The following is a 14,540-nucleotide window of genomic DNA, read 5'->3' as shown; positions in this document are numbered from 1 at the left end:
GCAACCAACTCATGTGCCCTCTTTCCACTTCTACTACTAGCTTGACAGTGAATTGGACAATTTCTCTCTCCTAGACTTTGTCAGGTGCTTTAAGCCTCCTCCTTTTCCTTAAATACGCCTTGGGCTGTGGGTCCTTATCAGATATCTATCATGCTCCACTTGGTAACTTTATGTTTGAACGGTTGTCTTAATAGACCCTAGGTTAAAACATCCACAATCTGCTGAGTGGTCAGAACAAATGGAATGCAAATTACTCCTTCAATCTTCTTGATGAAGTGTTTGTCAATCTCAATGTGTTTTGTTTGGTCATGTAAGACTGGATTATGAGCTATATGCTTAATCACAACCTTGTTATGTATAGAAAGGGTTTACTGTATTTATGTGTTGTATCACACATGTATACTCTTATTTATAATTGAATAACAGTACAATTTAGGAAAACATAATCAAGACTATTAATGACAATAATCCCTAATTATCAGCTAATGATAATTCCCTAATTATAGTAATCAAATCATATGTTCAATACTCCCCCTCAAGCTGGAGCATATATCATATGAACCAAGCTTGTTACATATGTTCTCAACACGAGAACGTTTGAGGTATCTAGTAAGCATGTCTGCAAGTTGGTCACCGGAGTTGACAAAGTCAATGATGATTTCTCCTGAGAGCACCTTTTCTCTCACAAAGTGACAGTCAATTTCTATTTGTTTAGTCTGCTCATGGAAGATCGGATTTGATGCAACGTGGAGAGCAACTTGATTGTCGCATAGTATCTTGAGTGTCTCCAAATTTTAGTTGTTGGAGAATTTGCCTAGCCATGTAACCTTGGATGCAATAGCTGCCATAGCATGACACTTAGCTTCAACACTGGATATAGCAATTGTTTTCTGCTTCTTACTCCTCCAAGAGGTCAAGTTCCCTCCAGTGAGAACACAATATCCAGAAGTGGACCCCCTATTTGATGGTGATCCTGCCCAGTTAGCATCAGAATAGTAGACATTTTTGGCATTGCCTTTATCTCCACATATTAATTTGCGAGATGGTGCATTTTTGAGGTATTGAAGGATACGTATCACAACATTCCATTGATTATCACATGATTCCTTCACGAATTGACTAACTGCAAATGTGATATCTGGTCTAGTGACAGTGAGGTAATTAAGCTTGCCTACTAGACGACAATATCTTCTAGGGCCTTTGAATGGCTCCCCCTGACTTGGAAGAAGCTTCATATTAGGATCCATGGCAGTATGACTCAGGAATAATTTTGCTAGGAAATGACAATTCCAGATGAGGATTGAGCAACTTTGATGCCAAGGAAGTACTTGAGGGGGCCCAAGTCCTTAGTCTAAAAGTGACTATGAAGGTGAGATTTGAGGGGTAGGATACCTGCGGACTCATCGCCAGTGATGACGATGTTATCAACATATACAATGAGATAGAGGCATAGTCTAGACTTAGAATGAAGGAAAAATACTGAGTGATCAGCTTCACATTGAGTCATACCAAACTCAAGTAGAGTAGAGCTGAACTATGACCAAACCAGGAACGGGGAGATTGCTTCAAGCCATAGATTGAGCGGCGAAGCTTATAGATAAGGCGGGAGTCACCAGAGACTATAGAACCGGGTGGCTGATCCATGCACACCTCTTCTTGCAACTGACCATGCAAGAAGGCATTTTTGATGTCTAACTGGTGAAGAGGCCAATGTCAGATTGCAGTCATAGCATGAAAAAGATGAATAGAGGTCATTTTGGTCACAGGTGATAAAGTGTCACAATAATCAAGACCAAAAATCTGAATATATCCTTTAGCCACTAAGCGAGCTTTGTAGCGATCAATAGTGCCATATGGTGCGATCTTCATCGTATAGATCCAATGACACCCAACAGTGAATTTGTTGGGAGGCAAGGGAACAAGCTCCCATGTGTTGTTGGCATCTTGCGCAGCCATTTCTGCCAACATCGGTTGTTGCCAATTATGGTTAGCCATGGCTTCACGTGTAGACTTTGGAATAGACACAAAATCCAAAGAGATAAGAGAGTAATAGGAGGGAGGTAAATAATCAAAGTTAAGAGTAAAAGCATATAAAGGATTGGGATTATGAGTGGACCGAACACCTTTGTGTAGATGGGAAATTAAAGTGTAGGCGGTGGTGGTGGACAAATGTTTGGAGCAGGAGATGATGTTGGAGGATCAGTAGGTGGCGCTGCTGGTAGTGCTTGTGTTTGTTGGTGGTATGTGAGTAGAGGAGGTGGAGGTGAACTTGGAGCATGAGCAACAAGTGGTGCTGGAACAATAGGTGGAACCACTAGAGGACATCTTCAATGGTGGAAGAAAAGAAAAGAGTAGTCTCAAAGAATGTAACATTTGCATAGACCAGGTACCATTAAAGTTAAGGAGACAAGCATCGGTAACCCTTTTGGAGACAGGAGTAACCTAGAAAAATACATTTTAGATACTTGGCAGAGTTTATTTCTACCTGGAGTGAGATCATGGACAAAACATGTACTTCTAGAGACACGAAGGGGAACATAATGAAGGTCCTGTATAGGATTTAGATGGAATAAGGAATTTGATTATTGAGAACCGATGAAGGTATACAGTTAATCAGATGACAATCAGTAAGAAGAGCATCCCCCAAAAACGAAGTGGGACATTATAGTGAAGAAGAAGGGTGCAAGCTGTTTCCACCAAGTGACGGTTTTTGCGTTCTGCAACACCATTTTGTTGTGGTGTATGGGCTCATGATGTTTGATGAAGAATCCTATGTGAGTTTAAAAAGGATTGAAACTGGAACGACAAATATTCTTTTGCATTATCAGTTCGTAAAATTTTAATTGAGGAGGCAAACTGATTTTGAATCTTAGTGGAAAAACTTCAAAAAATAGAAAAAAAACATCATACCGATTCTTCATTAGAAAAACCCAAGTACAACGAGAGAAATCTTGTATAGATGTGACAAAATAAAAATAATCTAATTTGGAATAGACTCAATTGGGACCCCAAATATTGGAGTGAACTAAGACAAAAGGTAACGCATCACCCTTATTGACATGAGAGCCATAACTGATACGAGTATGTTTACCTAGTTGACACGACTCGCATGGAAAGGACTTAAAATTAGAATGATTGGGAACTAATACATGCAAATGCAGATGAGACACAAACAACCCGAGGTGTAAGTTGATATAATCCTCCAGACTCATATCCTGCTCCAATCATCCATTCAGTGCGTCGATCTTGTACAAGAACGAAATTACTAACAAATAGGACAGAAAAATAAGAGTGCGGGTGAGTTTGCTAATAGAGGTTAAATTAAAAGGATAACCAAGAACAAATAAGACAAAATTTAATGAAAGTTGAGGAAGAGGGTGTGTTTGTCTGATGCCCTAGATTTTAATATGAGAGCCATCTGCAAGAGTAACAAAAGGAAAGGTGTCCGAAAAAGTCAAGGAAGAGAAAAGAGATTGGTTACCAGTCATATGATTAGAGGCATTAGAATCAAGAATCCAAGGTCCAAGATAGGAGGATTGAGAAACAAAGGCTACAGGATTACTAGATTGAGCCACAGAGGTAACAAGTGATGCAGGTTTGTTGGCTGCTCGAAGCTTGAGAAGCTCATTATATTTAGCAGCAGAGATAGTAATATATGAGGTAGAGGTGGTGACTTGGGACACATTAATTGACCAGGACAATTCTCTAGCTTTGATGTGAAAATCTCCTTACCCCAGTTCTTGCAGTAGTGGCAGCGAATACCACGTCCTCCACCTCGTCTTCCACAATGAGAGGAGTGAAAGACAAGGGCAGAGGAATCCTCGGTAGAAGTGGAAGAGGGTCTGCCCAAAGGTATGTGGAATGGAGAGACACAACAACTGTTCCTGAACTAAGTCATAGGTAGGAACCATGGGACTCGATAAAATCTGGTTACGGACTGCCTCAAGGTCTGGTATGTGTCCAGCAAGAGCAACCACCATGAAGAACTGTCCGTGCTGTTTGTAAAAAGTCTGCATCAGTAGTAAAGGGCGTAAGAGTGGAATATTCCGCAATTAAACCATCCAGCTTAATGAGCATTAAGCTGGAGAACATGGACATGCAGACATACCTTGGTAAGCTGGAGAATATGTTGGCGCGTGTGAAGTTGGGTGGCGATGCGGTTGGCAGCGTTGGGTTCACCAGAGGGTGGCACTTCCCCGATCAATGGGTCACAATGGTGAAATGGCAGCTCGGTGGCAGCACAACAGAGCTCGCATCGGTCGTAACAAAACGGGGGCTGCAGCTGAAGGAAAGAAAAAAAAGAGAAAAGAGAAAGGGATCGAAAAACATAGAAATCTACTGATACCATATAGAAAGGGTTTACTGTATTTGTGTGTTGTATCACACATGTATACTCTTATTTATAATTAAATAACAATACAATTTAGAAAACATAATCAAGACTATTAATGACAATAATCCCTAATTATCAAATAATGATAATTCCCTAATTAAAGTTATCAAATCATATCTTCAACATTATGCATAGCTGCAAAGGAAGAATTATTGTTTTTTCAAGTTCTTCAACTACTTTCTTCAGCCATGGAACCTCAAATATTCCTCGAGCTGTCAATCTAAACTAAGCTTCAGCATTTCTCCTAGCAACAACTTTTGTTTTTTACTCTTCCATGTGATAAGATTAAACCATAGGAAGGTGCAATATCCTGATGTTGGCCTTCTATCCATAACAGAACCAGCCGAATCAACATCAATATTTCTCAATTCCTCTCTTCTCGTGTTTTTGAAGAAAGAGACCTTTTCCTGGTGTGCCTTTTAGGTATTAAAGAATTTTGTGAACAACTTCGACATGTTTTTCATACGGGGAATGCATTTACTCACCATGTTTCAGAGTATACTCACATTAAATGGGGACTAAAACCACAATAAGCCATATTTTCATGGAACTTATATCTGATATTTAGTTGATGAATTAAGATTGTATCTGAGCATGTATACTTTTGGGAATTGGGATCACATAATAATAATAATAATAATAATAATAATAATAATAATAATAATAATAATAATAATAATAATAATTCCACTTTCGAAAATCATACATTGCAGCTTAAGAAATATAATTAACTTAATTATTTTTTCTTATAAATTACATTCTATATTTATTCCTTTTTAATCACCATGCATATAGATTCTGTTTTTACTCCGTCAAATATTCTTTCCTGCCTCAAATATTAAGTATGCATATTATATATTGGTCAAGAGTCCAGAGTTGCAGAATCTATCTTTGCATTGACATGTATTTCTGGTATGATCCAGTACTGTTGTTGGTGACCCAAGTGTTCCATTTTGTTTTGGGAAAATGCTTCATAGTACGAAGAAAAATTAGTATGAAATGCACAAACTGATGTGGCTTATCTAATGTCCAGTAATTTCGGCTTTCTTCATGGGCTCCCTTCTCACCGTTTTATTTTATTGGGTTGTTGGTTGCTTCACTTTTCTTCTTTTACAATCTTGAATTCCAATTTCACAATGGGATGTTGCTCTCACTCTTGTATACCATTTTATATCGGTTTGTTTTTTTCAACCCAGTTAAACCTGATTTCACTCGATGAGTCCAAACCCGATTATACAGTGGTCTCTTTTTCTTCAACCCAGTTAAACACATTCACTAGATGGCTCCTCTGAAACTTCTGTGGTACGAGCCCTACAGAATGAGTTTCAGATTGTGCCTTCCCCTAATTGGATGACATTCAATAAAAAATTAAGAGACTACGTAAAGTTGTTGCATGTTCTGGTTTCTCCAATTCTTCAGCTTTGAAATCGATAATTTTAGGTGTTGGTGCAAGAACTTTTCATGATAAGTGGGATAGTATTACAGTTCTATTATTTTATTTTTCTTTTAAATTAAAATTCGATTTATTATTTAAAACAATAACACGTTGGCTCTTCGTGCATTTTGTACTGTTACTCTTTGTACCATATAGCACTGTTCTTTTTAAAGGTTCATGTTCTTCTTGTCTATTATTGTGGTTGTTGTTGCATTGATGTCAAGAGCCAATCAAATAGCTCAAGTATTTGTTCAATTGTCTTGATAAATTCTGCATAATCACTTGAAGGTATGTGCCTACAAAGATGGAGAGGTCATTATTGACACTGCTGCAGGAGTGCTTGGTAAATATGATCCACGTCCGGTTAAGCCTGATAGCCTTTTTCCGGTGTTTTCTGTTACAAAGGGTATCACAGCAGGAATGATACATTGGCTGGTTGACAATGGGTATGTTGTAACATGCTATGACCATATTGTCTGTGCACCTCTGAACTGGTTGCTTAAGTTCTTGTTTGGACATGAAGTTTTCATTTCACACAGAAAAAAGGGCTAGTGGGGCTGTTCTGAATTACATGGTGCTGACTACTAAACTGAAATCTTTCTAATAGTTCATGCCAAGATAACATCCTAGATTCATTAAATGTGTCATCCACCGTGTTATCCACGCACCAAGCCAAAAATTGTTGGGCGTAAGGGGGTGTATTGGGAAAAACCCTAGTCCTACATCAATTAGAGATAGTGCCTAGATAGAGTATATAAGTGAGGGACATCCCTCACCCTACGGGCTAGCTTTTGGGGTTGAGTTAGGCGCTAACCTACATTCTAAGATCTTCAATGTTAGTTGCTAGTAGTCTGCATTTTCTCCTTCCTTGAATAAAATGTTCATGGTCACAATGTATATCTTGTTGCATGGTAGGCTCTTGTAGTGTCAGTGTTGTCTTCAGGAATATGTAAAATAAGCTAGGTGGTTTGGATAGGCATTGCCATTTAGTATTTATCATGGGCTTTTTTCCCCCTCTTTAATGAAAGAAGAAATTACAATAAGTTTGGATGGTAAGGAATCGTCCACCATGCAAGATTGAAATTTGAAACACAAAACAACAAAGGAAAAACAAAAAAAAAAATATTAATGCAGCAACAGTCCAATCTCTGAGCATATCTGTTGGGCAACTCTTAAAAAGATAGTTTTGCCTTACAATTTACACTACATGGAAGTATAGTAGTCAACCCCAAGTTGTGGTGCATAGCAGCTAAAAATGCTGTGGCTGGTAGCAATATGATTGCTATTCTGAAATTTATAAGGTACACATAAATTATACTACACATACATATAAGTGGGGAAAAGATAATACCTAAATTAAATACAACAACAACAACAACAACGCCTTATCCCACTAGATGGGGTCGGCTACATGGATCAACTTCCGCCATAATGTTCTATCAAGTACCATACTTCTATCCAAATCATTAAGTTCGAGATCCTTTTTGATAACCTCTCTTATAGTCTTTTTGGGTCTTCCTCTGCCTCGAATTGTTTGCCTTCTCTCCATCTGGTCTACTCTCCTCACTACAGAGTCTACCGGTCTTCTCTCTACATGCCCAAACCACCTAAGTCTATTTTCCACCATCTTCTCTACAATAGGCGCTACTCCAACCCTCTCTCTAATAGTTTCGTTTCTAATTTTATCCTGTCGAGTCTTACCACACATCCACCGCAACATCCTCATCTCCGCTACACCTACTTTATTCTCATGTTGGCTCTTGACCGCCCAACATTCTGTTCCGTACAAAATCGCCGGTCTTACCGCAGTCCGATAAAACTTTCGCTTTAGCTTGATCGGTATCTTTGCATCACATAACACCCCCGATGTTTTTCTCCATTTCATCCATCCTGCTTGAATGCGATGATTCACATCCCCATCAATTTCTCCATCATCCTGTATTACAGACCCAAGATATTTAAACCGTGTGACTTGAGGGATAATATGGTCTCCTATTTTCACCTCTGAGTTAGAAACCCTCCTTCTTTTGTTGAACTTACATTCCATATACTCCGATTTGCTTCTGCTTAGGCGAAAACCATGTGTTTCTAGAGCTCGTCTCCAAGTTTCCAACCTCTCATTCAACTCCTCCCTCGACTCTCCAAGGAGGACTATGTCATCTGCAAAAAGCATGCATCTCGGCGCTATCTCTTGGATTTGTTCCGTGAGGACATCCAGAATTAAGGTAAAAAGGTAGGGGCTAAGAGTTGACCCTTGATGCAAACCAATTGTGATGGGAAAATCGTCTGACTCTCCACCTTGTGTCCTAACACTAGTCGATACCCTATCATACATATCTTGGATAGCTCGAATATATGCAACCCTAACCCCTTTCTTCTCTAGAGCTTTCCACAAAATCTCTCTAGGCACTCTATCATACGCTTTCTCCAAGTCAATAAAAATCAAGTGCAAGTCTTGTTGGTCCATGCGATATTGCTCCATCACCCGCCGTAATAAATAGATCGCTTTCATGGTCGACCTTCCCGGCATGAAACCAAATTGATTCTCAGTAACTTGAGTCTCCTTTCTTAATCTCCGTTCGATCACTCTTTCCCATAATTTCATGGTATGACTCATGAGCTTGATTCCCCTATAATTTGCACAATTTTGTATATCCCCCTTGTTCTTATAGATTGGCACTAACGTGCTTTTCCTCCATTCCTCCGGCATGCGTTTTGACCTCATAATTTCATTAAAGAGTTTGGTGAGCCACTCAAGACCTCTATCTCCAAGAGTTTTCCACACTTCAATAGGTATGTTGTCTGGCCCCACCGCCTTACCGTTACTCATTCTTTTCAACGCTTCCTTTACTTCCTGTTTCTGAATCCGACGATAGTACTTATAGTTCCGGTCCTCTTCTCTTATGTCTAGACTGCTAGAGTCATATCCATATCTATCATTAAATAAGTTGTGGAAATACGCCTTCCACCTTTCCTTGATATTTTTTTCATGCACTAAGACTTTGCCTTCTTCATCCTTAACACACTTTACTTGATCCAAATCTCTAGTCTTCCTCTCTCTACCCTTAGCAAGCCTATATATAGATCTTTCTCCGTCCCTGGTTCCTAGAGCTTGGCTATTCATAATTTATGTACGCGTCACAGGTTTGCTGGAATTGTGATGAGTTGTTGGGAAATGACTAGAAATTGCTGGATAATGCCGGAAATGTTGCCATGGAAAGGTGGGTCTTCGTTGGAGAGAAGGGCCAGGTTTGTCACTGTTGAACGCGCAAATGAAATGAGAAGGGAAAAGAAGATTTCTGTTTTGATTAAATAAAAATTAGGGGAAGGGGTTCCAAGATTTTGTTAAGAAATCCCCATCACCTGGCTCAATTCTTGGGGTGTAGCTTATATATATCTGTCAGACAACTTTACTTATTGCCAAATAGGTCTTAAGCTAAAATCTAACATGGTATCAGAGCCTATAACACATCTTGGTTCTTGCCTATTCTAGTAGGTTCGCTTGTTCTGGCAGGCATCTGGGGGGTGGGAGGGTTGGTATTTAGGTGCCTACCTCAATTCTTGAGGTGTAGCTTATATATCTCTTGGACAACTTCACTTGGTGTCAATTGGTTTTAAGCTGAAATCTAACAGATTTTCCATCACAAAGCAGCAGCATTCCAGGAATAGAATTAGGGTTCTTGAACATGTCAATACTGATTCTACGAAGCATTGAAGTCCAAATAAAAGACTTCACCTTGGAGGGAGCTTTGAAATTTCCAAAGGGTTTTGTTAAGATGGAAAGTAGCTCTATGCAATGAATGAGTTAGGAAATGGAAAAAGGATTTGCACAGAAACGCTCGAGAATAGTGAAGAGACTTATTTCTGTTATCTATCTTAATTATTTCTTACTTTTATCAAAAAATAAACGAATAATGTGTAAGTAGAACAGATCAGGAGGAAGGAACAAAGAATTTAAGGGACATACTTACAATTTCTTTGCCTTTGTATAGCATTTCTGAGCAGAACAGAAGTAGACTACCTGAATCATATACATTCCCAGTTTATATCTAATATTGTTCATCTATAAGAGGAAAGTTCATAAAAAATGGATTTGGAATAGTAAACTCCCTGTTTATGTTTCTCACCATTCATTGATTCTCACCCACATGTGAGCATATGTTAAGTTTCCCTCCATAAGTAATTCCACCTTTATGCTGATTTCAAAGAACGTTTTGCTAAGTTATGACTTATGACATGACAAACATTTTATGCATTCATCGAGACTTTAATCATCTGTTGGATTGATATTTATATGATTACACTTATGATTAGTTTCTCCTTATTGTTTGACTGTCTTTTTATATGCTGAACTATTTGATCAAGAATTGATAGCCATGGAATCTAATTGTTGTATGTAAATATCAGATTGCTTGTGTTAAGTTTTAAATACTATCAAAGTATCTGTGTTGGTGCTAGCTTTGTTAGTCAGAGATGTATACTTCGATTTAACCAAGATACTTGTTTGTAAATTGTCATTGAAAGTTTAAAATCATACTTTCATACACAATGAACATTCTAACATCATATACTCATGTTTGGTGCTTTTAACCTGAAATAAGTATATGCTTGCTTATTATCTTGCAGACAACTAAACCTTGAAGAGAATGTTGCAAATATTTGGCCAGCATTTGGATCAAATGGGAAGGATGTCATTAAGGTCTAATATTTATATTTTCTCCCTACTTAAGTTCTGTAGCTATTATTTTTAATGATAATAATGAGAAAGGAATGGTAAAATGAGAGAGAAATGCTGAAAAAGAAGTGTTATCTAATTTTCTAATGAGAAAGGATACAAGACACGTGTATATATGCATTCTAGCGTGTTGGCCATTTGGACAGCACAATAATCTCCTAAATTCTACTAACCTAGTGCAAATACATTAACACTTCCCCTTAAGATGGAGCATACACATTATGTTCACCCAACTTCTTACTAATGAACTTAGAATGAGGGACCCCTAAGGGACTTTAGTGAGAATAAATAATTTTAAATCCTCCTACTTTTTTATGGTATGTATTTAATGTGTTTTATATTTTCAAGACAATAAATGCATTTACTTTTCATTTAATACTTTCTTCATAAGATAGGAGGATAGAGTAGGAGGATATAACATTAGTCATGTTAGCTAGCTGGTTATTAGTGTTGACTCAGTTGGTGATAGTACACAAGAAGGCTAGAGAGCACCTTTTCTCTAATAAAATGACATTCCTCATCAATATGTTTGGTTCTCAAAATAAACCGGATTGGAGGCAATATGGAGCCATGGAGGACAACTTGATTATAAAAAATAGCTTCATTTGAGAGATTTTGCAAATTTTAGTTCTTGAGCTCACATGTGGGCCATTTTGCCATCACAAAGATCTTCTACATTCTACAAATCTAATATAAATATAAACACATTTAAGAATGTTATAATCTTCTGTTTCAGGTTCACCATGTACTTAACCATACATCTGGTTTGCACAATGCAATGGGAAGCATAGCTCAAGAAGACCCTCTTCTGATGTTTGATTGGGATGGATGTTTAAATCGCATTTGTCAGTCAGTACCTGAGACTGAACCAGGCAAGGAGCAGTTTTATCATTATTTATCATTTGGCTGGTTGTGTGGAGGAATCATTGAGGTATGAATGCTTGTCCTTGCCCTAGTCAATCGAAAATTTCAATTCTTATATATTTCTTATTCCTGTTCAAAAAAATTTCTCAAATTTTATGCTTCATTGGACTTTCTGAAAAATGAGGGTAAAAGTAGATGATAATTATATATATATATATATATATATATATATATATATATATATATATATATATATATATATATATATATATATATATATATATAAAATAGTATTTTATTTTGATTAAAAAGAAAGTAAGAGATTTTTTTTTTAGAAAAAAGGGATGGAAAGAAGGATTTCGTTGAGTACTCTTGTCATGCTTGTAATGGTGAAAAATACAATATATGGTGATTGGCTGGTGGGGTGTAAGTGTGGACATAGGACCTTAAACGTGTATGGATTGTGTTTGTGCTTATGGCATGCCCCTCTAATTTGTTGATGAGACATTTGGTGTAGGACATAGTTGATGTTGCCTATATATATAAAATAGTAATTTTGGCATGGTTGTAGTCAGTTTTAAATTATTATTTTTAACGAAGTTGCTAAACCAGTTGCCATTAAAATATACCTACCAGTAGAGTTTCAATCATGTTCTAATAATTTATTTGTATAAAAACAGCATGCTTCTGGCAAGAAATTTCAGGAGATTCTTGAAGAAGCAATAGTTCGCCCCCTCCATATTGAAGGGGAGTTATATGTAGGGATTCCGCCAGGTAATTTTTGTATGGATGATATGAAAATTGTATTTGATGTGCATACTGTGAACTCATTTTATTGAATTGTTTGTATAGGTCATAGTAGTTGGAGGTAAAGAAATTTGGGACCTGTTTGGTGTTAGAACATATTCTGTTCTCATTTCTTATTTTCACAAATAATTACAAAATGTCACCTTTTTTTCTATTGTTTTTAACGATTTCTATAGTGGAACAACAAAATCTTATTTTCAATTTCTGTACAAATCTTTGAAATCACGGAACAAATTAAAATGAAACGTCATTTTATTTATTTATTTGTGACAACTAGAAACTAAAAAGAAAATGTTTTCTTAAACCAAATACATCTAATATTTCCCTTCTGATATTGTAAATTGTAATCATGTTTCATTGCGTATATTTTTAGGGGTGGAATCACGTCTTGCCGCTCTGACTGTAGATACTGCTGATTTAAGCAAAGTCTCAGCACTCGCTAATCGTCCTGACCTTCCCTCCACCTTCCAACCACAGCAAATTGCTCAACTTGCAACCAGTTTACCTGTTGCTTTCAATACACTGAATGTTCGCCGTGCCATCATACCAGCAGCTAATGGACATGTATCTGCCCGGGCACTTGCACGTTATTATGCAGCCCTAGCTGACGGTGGCAAGATACCACCACCTCATTCTTCTGCTTCTAAGCCAGTACTTGGTAGCCATCCCCACATCCCCAAATTATCTTCTTCCCCGAAACCCCCTAAAACCCGAAAATGTATTGGACGGAGGAAGCAAGCAACTTCGACTTCAGTTAGTACTACTAACAGTTATGAAAAAGTTTCTAGTTACGATGATTCTGAGGCTAATAAGGGCAGAAATACCAACAGCGAGAGTAGCAGTGGTGATGATGCCAGTAGTAGCAGAATTAGTAATAATCTGAGATCCCATGTTGCTGGTAAGGTCTACAAGAATCCTAGGATTATTGATGAATTCTTGGGTACAGGAGAGTACACGAATTTAGCTTTGCCAGGGGAAGGTTTTGGCCTAGGGTTTAAGAGGTTTACGTCGAAGGATGGGTCATCCATTGCCTTTGGTCACTCGGGAATGGGTGGCTCCACAGGTTTTTGTGATGTCACCAATAACTTTTCTATTGCTGTGACACTGAACAAAATGTCCTTTGGAGGTGTCACGGGAAAAATTGTCCAACTTGTGTGTTCAGAGTTAAATATTCCTGTTCCAGACGATTTCTTGAGATTTGCGGTTGAGCAAAGTGGACCCGATGAGCAATTATCTATGGGGAGGCCCATTATTAATTGAGGGTGGGAGGTTCTTTTTAGCCCTTTTCCACCATATTTTCACGTATAATTTTTAATTTTACCTAAAGCCATATACACGGGAATCTTTTGAGCCTTTTTCTGTGCTCTTCATGTACTTAGGACATATCTTTGCGATACATACTGTGTAATTATGTACCACCCGCGAAGTTGCAATTTTAATAATCAAATTTATGAGAACTTTAGTATTTGTGATTTTTAATTCAAGAGTTTCTGTTTTCTCTGTTGAAAGAATTTGAATGGCAAATTGTCATGATCCCGGACACAAGTGGTAAAAGAGAGTGGTCATCATTATTGAATGTGACGAAGCCATTTGCAAATAAAGCATGGAGAACTTGAAGAACAATGGAAGCCTCTCACTAGGAATCCAATAGATTGTGGAGTTTGCAGTAGACCTCTTCAAATAGGTTACCATTTAAGAATGTTTGCTGACATTCAATTGCAGTAAGAATAATTTATATTTGGCAGCAGGTTACTGCAGGACCCTCAATAGGTGGATGGTTTCTGACTTGTGAAGAATATGATTTAATGCCAACTATTTGGCATTACTAGTTCCCATTTGCTCAATAATCATATACCAAACTTTGAACCATGCTGAAGAACTTTATAATTGTGGTGAATATTTCTGATTTGACTCGAGCCAAATAGATTGGTAAATCTTACACAATCATCAATTAAGGTTAATATTTTCCATCGACGCAATAAATCAAAGGGAGAACGAGACCAACCTATAAAGCCCCTTTTAAAGGAAATATTTTACAATTGGAATTGAAAGTGGGTGTTGCTAGGTGCACGCAGCATTATTGCTCGTGCACCCAGTATTTTTTTTAAATACCAAAACTACTCCTATACTTTTTTCGCATTTGTGATGGGTGTGTGTAATTGATCCATGTCATAGAGATTCGACAAAGTTTTACGTTGGCTGTCGAAAGCCTAACACAACCCTCTCCTTTTATCTGGACTTGGGACCGGCTAAGAATAGCAAAGCTAACCTAGGTAGGATTTCAAGGAGTGTTCTAGGAGTGGTCT

General features: G+C 37.7%; 1 protein-coding gene across 3 annotated transcripts in view; it reads left to right on the top strand.

The window, feature by feature from the left end:
- Positions 1-13,713, top strand: part of LOC100802638 (uncharacterized) — a 30,406-nt gene extending 16,693 nt beyond the window's left edge. For all 3 annotated transcript variants that reach the window (XM_003544612.4, XM_041009349.1, XM_041009350.1), the window contains exons 15-19: positions 6,117-6,274; positions 10,455-10,527; positions 11,300-11,494; positions 12,108-12,201; positions 12,608-13,713. In XM_003544612.4, the coding sequence (XP_003544660.1) occupies positions 6,117-6,274; positions 10,455-10,527; positions 11,300-11,494; positions 12,108-12,201; positions 12,608-13,494 (1,407 nt within the window). In that variant the 3' untranslated portion in view covers positions 13,495-13,713. The remainder of the gene's footprint in view (positions 1-6,116; positions 6,275-10,454; positions 10,528-11,299; positions 11,495-12,107; positions 12,202-12,607) is intronic.
- The last annotated feature ends 827 nt before the right edge of the window (positions 13,714-14,540 follow it).

Source organism: Glycine max, chromosome 14 (genome assembly GCF_000004515.6).
Source record: "Glycine max cultivar Williams 82 chromosome 14, Glycine_max_v4.0, whole genome shotgun sequence".
NCBI lineage: Eukaryota > Viridiplantae > Streptophyta > Magnoliopsida > Fabales > Fabaceae > Glycine > Glycine max.
The sequence above is the reverse complement of the archived record's forward strand: the minus strand, read 5'-3'. Positions and strand labels throughout refer to the sequence as shown.